Source organism: Xenia sp. Carnegie-2017, unplaced genomic scaffold, assembly GCF_021976095.1.
Source record: "Xenia sp. Carnegie-2017 unplaced genomic scaffold, XeniaSp_v1 HiC_scaffold_19, whole genome shotgun sequence".
Taxonomy (NCBI): domain Eukaryota; kingdom Metazoa; phylum Cnidaria; class Anthozoa; order Malacalcyonacea; family Xeniidae; genus Xenia; species Xenia sp. Carnegie-2017.
In genome coordinates, this window is record NW_025813481.1 from 1,182,971 (window position 1) to 1,191,773 (window position 8,803).

Below are 8,803 nucleotides of genomic sequence, written 5' to 3' on the forward strand. Positions count from 1 at the left end.
TTACCATTGTATTCTTTACATATCCTTCTCGCCAGAGACCGTAACCTTTCTTCATATTTCTAAAAGCGTTAGGCGCATAATTATAGGATTTTCCTCTTCTACTTTCAACTAGCTTATGCTCAAGCTTCTCGTGCGTAAAAGATGGAAGATTAGCCAAAGACTTTGTCCAATCTAAGCGACCAAATGTCGCGAGTTCTTCATCTGGACTTGCAACGGTATTAGAATTTACACCAACTATCTTCGCTTTCGTCGACGTTTCTGGGATTTCCTTGCCATAAGCTTCAGATGTAACAAACTCCTGAATACCCGTGCAAGAGTTCTGAAAAGAACTAGGATTTTCATTCGTTTGAGTTACTCTGAAAGACGACAAAGAACAGCTGCACACTCACTATCCGCGGTGGCCATGTTGATGTTTACCGTAGTAGCGTGACTACTAAGACCAGAATGCACAGCGCGCATTTTCATTAAAAATTAATAAGGCATATGGTCTATTATTGCTTTTACAGAAGCTTGTTTATGAAGTGCATATCAAAGTGTTCAAAATGTTATTTTCTCCATTCGAGGATAAGAGTTAGGTCAGAAATTGCCATAATTTCCAATCCAGTCCACTACGTCAAATCGATTTTGAACACATCGCATAACGCATATATTCTGAAGTTTCTGCTATGTATTTTACTTACACTTCTGCACCAACATTAAATAAATTAAACATAAGTTCACCTACACTAATTGATTGCTAGTCTAGTTGAAATTACAACATTAGTCATACATGGATGTTGTGGGACTAAACAGGGTACAAATAAACAATTTTGTTGCAATTCCAAATAACTTAAAAATCACAATGTTCAGAAAATTCCTTTGGCCTCTGTGTGTATTCAATGGAAAAATTTACAATGTACTTTCTTGAGGTCAATTTGTACCCCGCTTGTTTTCGAGTTGCAAACATGTTAGGTTGTCTAAATTTAATTTCTCAAAAATGCACTAGTATGAGAAAAACACAAGTTGTATTGTGATGCTACTTTATATGGCATGGTGAAAAATCAAATGTTACATATTCATAATTTTTGCAAATCTTTAATATCTCAGATGAGGTTTCGTCTTGATGATAAACCTGAAAAACAAAGAAAACTAAATTTGCACGATCATTTTAATCTCATGGGAAATACAAAGAATAATGAGTGCATGTCTGCAGAGCAATTAAAATAGTATGATACGAATGATACTCATATGATGTCAACAAATTTTTAAGGATATTATATGTCAATGATACATTTCATCACACAAATGGCAAATACATATCATTGGACTTTAAACAGGAGTCTTTATCATAATAGGCACCTTGTTTTTCATCATTAGTAACTAACATTACATTATTGTCACGTTTCCACTTACTTATCCAGAGCTTCCCAGAACTTTAGCACTGAAGCACGATCAAGATGACGTTTACTGCGACTTATCTACAAATGAATCGAGGTATGAACTGTGAGACATACTTAGTGGTTTGCGATGCTCTCCTCACAGTTAAATATGTGCTAAAGAGGCCATGTCATCTATAAGACCTATCAAGAGGAAGTTAGCTAACATACCATAGACCATCTATTTTCAATAACGTATGGGTATACCTTTCTTAACTCACAGCATTTAACTATAAACACAGTGTCACTTACTGTAAGCACATGCACGTCCCATTTCTTTACATTTGCATCCGTTGCCATTTCATCAAACTTCAGATGGAATGCTTTAACTACAAAGTAAAGGTATGGGTATGTAACTATAAATATAAGGGTAAAACAAATTGATTTTTCTTGTTGGAAATTGCCAGAAGAGCCATGCCTACTGGAGCGTTGGCAAAATGTTTGTCATGCTGTAAGCAAGGATGTAGCCTGCTCACAAAGTTTGATCATGCTATATGTAAATGCTTGAGTGTTCATCCACCATAAAAAAAGTTATAGGTTGCTAAAGCATGCTAATGATCTCAATTTTACATAGCATGACCACCCATGTATGTTGGATATGTCACTGACTGCAAGGAACCTTCGACCAAATGTTAGCCACAATGTGAGAGGAAATGTTTGCTATGCTGCAACAAGGATAGTGTTGCAAAATTTGAAGATTGCTGTTTTATATTTAAAGGGAACACAATTTTAGGTTCATATAGTGAAACCTTCGTTAAGCGGACACCCTTGGAAAATGGACTAGTGTCCACTTAATGGACGTTCCACTTGATGGTGGTTTCATAATTACGAATTAATAATACGAGATTATTAATAATATGAAATTTGGGACTTTACAAATTATTCGCTTAATACTGGATGTCCACTTAAAACAGGATGTCCGCTTAATAAAGGTTTAACTGTACTAACATCCAGATGTTCAGTGGTATGCTTGAACTGAAACAATGCACAATTTAGCAAAGTGTGTTTTCCATTATTCACCTTTTGTAAAAATATTGACTGGTGAACCATCGCTGGCAAGCCATGGCCATCCTTTAAATTGCCACGCTGGCCCTTGAACAAATACAGCGACAACACGATTCCTTGAAACGACAGAAGATCGGATAATATCGTAGATTAGATTTTGCTAATCAGGATACTTGTGAAAAATATGAGAGTTGCAAAAGAATGACGGCAAATTGGTTGCTTTGAAAGGAGGCATTTCGGCCATAACAGAACTCAGCCACGTTCAATGGGTGCCTTGCGTTGCATTTTGTTGCTAAATAACGGATGCCCCTCCCAGAAACCATAGTATATTAACTCAAGTCGCGAGAGATAACATCCCTTACTCTTGCGAAGAACGTTTGAACAAAACAAGCTTTTTTATCAATTAAACATACATTTGTGTCAATTTAGACCTGATTCTGTCGTAAAAACGCATTGCAAACAAGGGTTCAAACTCATCATATAATATATTTGGCCTATGGAATGTTCGACGTTAGAAGCGGACCTAGGCAGAGATGTGTGTCACGTGACAGTTATTTGTGTATTGTATGCTAACTGTACCCACCAGTCGTTAGGTTGAAGTCTCTGAGTATTATCAATGACCCTGTAGGGTACAGTCACGTTTCCCGCCGTTCCATTAACGACTGTTTCTTTACGACGTTGAATTAGTACTTCGTTTTCTTTCCGAGCACCGCCTTGTTTTTTATCGTTACTTGACACAAATCTTAAGGGAAAATTTCATGAGTTTAGAATCGTCGACATTTTAAGTTGGGGAAGGGGCGCACACACAATAGAATGACTGTTAGGAAGATCACGTGTCTTCCACGTGTGACAAAGCAAACGTGTACACGACTTCAAAAATGTATTGGGCAATCAAATGTGTTTTAAATAAACTATGCCAAACTCTAAATCCCAAGATATGGTGACCAGGTGTTAAGCCTGTTTTTCACTTTGTTCGTAACTTAGTGAAACCTACTACTGAGCATGCGCGGTCGTGAAATTTTCGAATGATACGCGTATCTATGAAGGTTATGGGAATGGAATTCGATGAGTACACGTTATAATATGATGTATCTACCGCTCGTGGCTTCTAAAATGTCTCAGGCTGAACCAATAGTGCAAGCGCATAAACCGGTGATGCGTTACAATTTAGTTGTTGGATTTGATTGGTTCAAATAAAGTAATTCAAACCTGAAATCTTGTAGCAAATCTTTACAGTTGAACAACGAGATTAGAGATGTCGCACCAGCAGGTATTATAATGATAGGTGTTCGAGATTCTAGGTAATAAAGGGTTAAAGTGAGAATCATTATGGTGATAGGTGTTCAGGATTCTAGGTAAAATAAAGCAAGAACCACAGCATGGTCTTTAACTTTCATACAATCATCATTTGTTCAAGCAGTTGTTGAGATGGTTTACTGTCATACTTACCCCTCTTTTGAGGCAATTGCTGGGCTGGCTTCTGTAGACCTGTGCAAGATAAAGATAAATATGAGGATTCCTGGCTTTATTTGTAAAATCTTATCACGTGTTTGCATTGTAAAATAACGAATCACACATTTTTTAATGCATAACAAATGTTATGAATTTTACAAAGTATTTTATTGAAAATACAAACTGTGAAAGATGAAAATGTTACGAAGAATGGTTCACATGTTACACTTAGCTGTAACACTTAATAATTTTTATATTGTAAATACTACTATAAACCTTATATTTCATAATATTGTAAAAGTATACAAGTGTATTACCCGATTGAGATGATCTGGACGGTCTATTTTGGTTGGAAGAATGCGACGAGCGTTTTTGGTCGGTCTTATGAACGCCTTCCTGATAAAGATTTCAAGTGTCGAATGTCAAAATCTGGCTTGGATTTCGAATTAAATTCAACAATTTGGTTTTACCTTTACACGATCCAAACTTAATCCGTGATAGGTTCCCATCGTGTCGATGTTGAATCCTTCCGTTTCTGATGGAATGATGAAATAAAAACGAAAAACAATGTCAGGTACAATGTACTATAGTTGTTTTGCAAGTTCAAATTTGAGTCGCAAATGGAAGGTTTGTGGAGTCATTTATACGTGAAACAAATGTACAGTTCCCACCCAGCTTTGTTCTCATTATTATTCTATTGCTGCCTTTCCTGACGAGGATTTTAGTTTCATAAGGAACTTTAAAATTCCGTGAAAACGTATTCCCGAATTTAAATATTAACAAAGCATTTAATACTGGACTTGTGCAGTCAAAAGAAAAATCTTTGAAGAAGTCTTTGCTGTTCATCAAAAGATTAGCTAGTACCTTCTTTACGATTGAAGCGTTCCTGATCGTATCTGTTGTATGAGACGGCTACAGGCGGTTTCTTCTTTGGAGGTTCCTGAACAAGAAAATACATTTGTTTTACATAGAAGGAATGTTCCATGTTTGTAAATGTAGATCGTCCAGGTTGGTATAGTCCCGAGAAGGACTGTTTTTGTTGTTGTTGACTGACGTTTCGACAACCTTAACGGTAGTCATCTTCAGAGTCAAACTTTGTCATTTGACTCTGAAGATGACTACCGCTAAGATTGTCGAAACTGCAGTCAACAACAACAAAAACAGTCCTTCTCAGGACTATACCAACCTGGACGATCTACATTTACAAACATGTAACGATACTCCCGGGTTCAAACCATTTACTTTAGAAGGAATGTTCGTTGAAGAGGGTTGAAATCTTACCGCAGCCGGAGCGGGTTTCTGAGCTTGTTTTGCGGAGGAACCGTCTTCTTGGGCCTTGACCGATTGAAGGATGGCCAGAATGTTCTTGAGGAATTGCTGAACAGAAATGAGTTGAATAAAGAAAGTTGAAGCAGTTGTGTTTAGCTCGATGTTTTCAAAAAAGACAGTTGCACCTTTCCCGAACTTTGTAAAACACTGGATCGCGTGCGAAGGAGTCTTTCACGACTGACTATGTCGCGTGTCACATCCACTTCAGCGTCGACAAAAACACGTCTCTCCTAAGAATTAGAGGTTGGACCCTATCACGATATTTACGTTATTGTAAAGCACACTTATTCAATAACATAATTTTCAAGTGTTGGCAACCTTAGTTGAAATGTTTAAGTCAGTGGCAAAGTTTCAAAAGATTTACGAACTTATCGTTTGTCAAAAAATTATTTTTGTTAATGAATCGTTTCATGAAACACGCTCAATGTCCTTTCTATCTTTGTAGGCTATTGAGCATGCGCAAGTGCAGACGATAAAATCAACATGAATCCTTAGTATATTTGACATAAGACATTTAAAATAGACGACAAATTTCTTTATAGCAAACATGTTTCGGCATACTTTAGGCCATCTTCAGTGCGAAATGAATAAATATAGGAAGTTTACATGATAATATGTTATAGTGATAAAGCGGAAGTATCGAATAGTTATTTCCGCTTTAATCACTATATTAATCCTAACACGAATTTAATATGCACATGAAAAACATGTGACTTGGACGAGATTTGAGCTCGCACCTTCGGGATACTTGTCCGCTCGGTAGCTCAACAGGTAGAGCGGCAGACTAGTATCCCGAAGGTGCGAGTTCAAATCTCGTCCAAGTCACATTTTTTCATGTGCATATTAAATTCGTGTTAGGATTAATATATTATATATATTCTCTGACGATGACTTTAATCACTATAACATATAATCATGTAAACTTCCTATATTTATTCACTTCGCAATGAAGATGGCATAAAGTATGCCAAAACACGTTTGCTATAAACAAATTTGTCGTCTATTTTAAATGTCTTATAACCATTGTGCTCTCACGAAATTATGGAAACAATATTTGACATACAAGAACACCAGAATCAAGTTCGTCATCCACTTTAATTGTGGTTCGTTTTTTTGCCAAACGTTTTGCTTTTATAGCCGCAATCTTTTCTGCAGACATCGTGTCACTCAAGGATCTGTAGCAAAAGAAAACCATTCGCATATATTACTTACGTGCTTTATATACATTTATCATTCGACAACTTAAAATACATTACGTCTTAAAATACATTAACATGTATTAAAATACGTTATCATAGATTACCGAATTTGTTCTGTTGTAACTGTCTCTTCTTTGTGTCCTTCGAGACGAGCTTCCAGTCTTTTCTGAACGTAAATGAGTTATTTTCAAATTCACTACTGTATGAAAGAGAAAAAGGCCATTTAAATGCAAGTCATTGCAATCAACAGCAAACCTTATCACGTTGAACTTGTTCTTCCTATAAAGATACGAAATATTCTCTGACTAATGCCATATCAATACAACATTACACAAGTTGATACCACATAATAACAGGTTGTTGTGTGATTTAAATGTTTGAGTGTAAATTGGAGGTTTGTTTACCTCGACTTTAGGTCGTTTGAAATCTCCATCATGTCCATCCTCCCCAGGCCTTTTCACTGATGAAAAAACATGCCGCAATCAATATTTGAGCTTTTCAAATACTGCTGCAATATGATAAAATACAAGATTGTATGTACTAACAGTTCTCTACTCTTGCCGAAGGCCTCTGTGTTGGCAGTTCAAGAGGTACACTTTTGTCGATGCTCGATGAAGTTTCTAGAGATTACGACAAAGATTGCATTTCTTCATAGATATCAGTTGTAAAGTGCAAGCCATGATCATTATTTAATCAACATAAGTAATGGTACCTGTTTCACCGTTCAAATAACTAAGCAGAGCCTATAATTTAGAAGCAAGAGTCTTAAATAATAAAATAGAGACTTTGTCGTGGTGACAAATCTGAAAATAGTTCTAAAGATAGCAAATACCATAGTGAATGGTAAAAGTAATATAATAAGTTGATAGTTCTTCAAAGAACTGCTCTTTACTTAAAACAGTTCTTTTAAGAACTAACAAGTAATATTTGCATCTTATAATATAATAATGATATGAAAGAATGACCCTCTTAAGAATCTCACCTTTTTGTCGGGCAATCTGATCACCGGGATTTTCGAGGATGCTGCACGTTGTACATAGTTTGCGTGTGAAAGATGCACATTTTTCAACAAAAATAACATGGATTCCAACGTGTAGTACTCCTTTGGTTGTGTCCTAAGGCATCATAAATTCAACAGATTAAGACAGCTAAACATAAACATTCGTAACAAGTGCCTTCAAGCGGCATGAGTAATATAATATATGAAATGATCACATGTTTTATTATACATAAGCAATTCCCAACGATAGTCTTATCTATCAATAAGAAATAAACTAAAAAAGATCGAGATTTACGCTCAATGAGGAATTCGAACGGCCGAAATCATGCAAACTTCAATCAGGCATCTTGTTATAAGTAATAACAGAAATTATAAACAATATATAAACAAACAATAATAAAAGGAAAGATACTAAAATCCATCATTAATATACCTTATAGGCAATCGATTTACCTGTATATGATGTAATTTGTCTTGGCAGTCTTGTGGAATGCAAATTCGTCAAAGCTGATGTAGTCATCCTTTTCTAGTATGTCTTTTCTTTGGACATTATATTGTCGCAACAACGACAACGGATCCGCCATGATTGAATTTCACAACGTTGAGAGAAAAAAGCCTGAGAACCAGTGGCTCAATTTTTTACATCACTATTACATAACTTATAAAATTAAATACCTGTAAACACCATGATTGACCGGATATAATAGCCATTATTTTTATGACAAGGTTGAGTTCAGTGTCTAAAGATAAAAGATGCTTATTATAGTGTAGTACTCAATAGCACTACACTATAAGGGTGGTATGTAATAATTTTTGAAAAACCTTGATGACTTTGACTGATGGATGAAGAAGCCAGGAATTCTGCAGCAAGAACGACTGTCAATACTTCAAGAAAACGTAAAGTACTAAGCAAGCCAAAGTCTGAAACAAAAATTGTTTGCTTGGAAAATTATTCGTGGTGGACAAATATGATGCTTGGCATTCAAGAGAGTGCCATTAGTGCAGTTTCTGTGATAAACACAAAGAATTTAAGCTGGAAGTGAAGATCTAATGTTTTTGGGGGAGCGATGTGGTCATATGAAACATACAAAATGAGCAATGTCAAAGATCTACACAAGCATTATGACACATAAAGCATTTGGTGAACTAAAGAAAGATACAAGTTTCAGTTGCAATCTAAGATACCAACAAAGTCAATGGTAAAATATAGTGAATTGGCCAGATCACCAAATGTTATGGGGCTATTTGCAAAGCCTGAGTGTAGAATAAATTAATGTGATGGTTCTTTTTGAATAATCCCTATTCTTGAGCATGGGCAGGGCCAAAAAATGGGGTGCTAATAAATTCTCGCCCAACATGAATTTTATTGATATAAAAAACACTATATGCCTGGATTGATGTCT

At 35.9% G+C, this 8,803-nt stretch overlaps 1 protein-coding gene across 1 annotated transcript; it reads right to left on the reverse strand.

The window, feature by feature from the left end:
• Positions 1-618: 618 nt before the first annotated feature.
• Positions 619-8,008, reverse strand: LOC124438221 (parafibromin-like). Its single transcript, XM_046988238.1, has 20 exons — positions 7,854-8,008; positions 7,383-7,515; positions 7,113-7,143; positions 6,946-7,020; positions 6,805-6,860; positions 6,656-6,679; positions 6,505-6,566; positions 6,265-6,376; positions 5,327-5,431; positions 5,154-5,249; positions 4,737-4,812; positions 4,343-4,407; positions 4,190-4,268; positions 3,870-3,908; positions 3,630-3,717; positions 3,004-3,162; positions 2,436-2,536; positions 1,668-1,744; positions 1,393-1,457; positions 619-1,111 (listed from the first exon to the last, which is right to left on the reverse strand). Exons 1-20 carry the CDS (start codon positions 7,982-7,984, stop codon positions 1,075-1,077), a joined length of 1,611 nt encoding a protein of 536 aa, XP_046844194.1. The 5' UTR covers positions 7,985-8,008; the 3' UTR covers positions 619-1,074.
• Between the last annotated feature and the right edge of the window lie 795 nt (positions 8,009-8,803).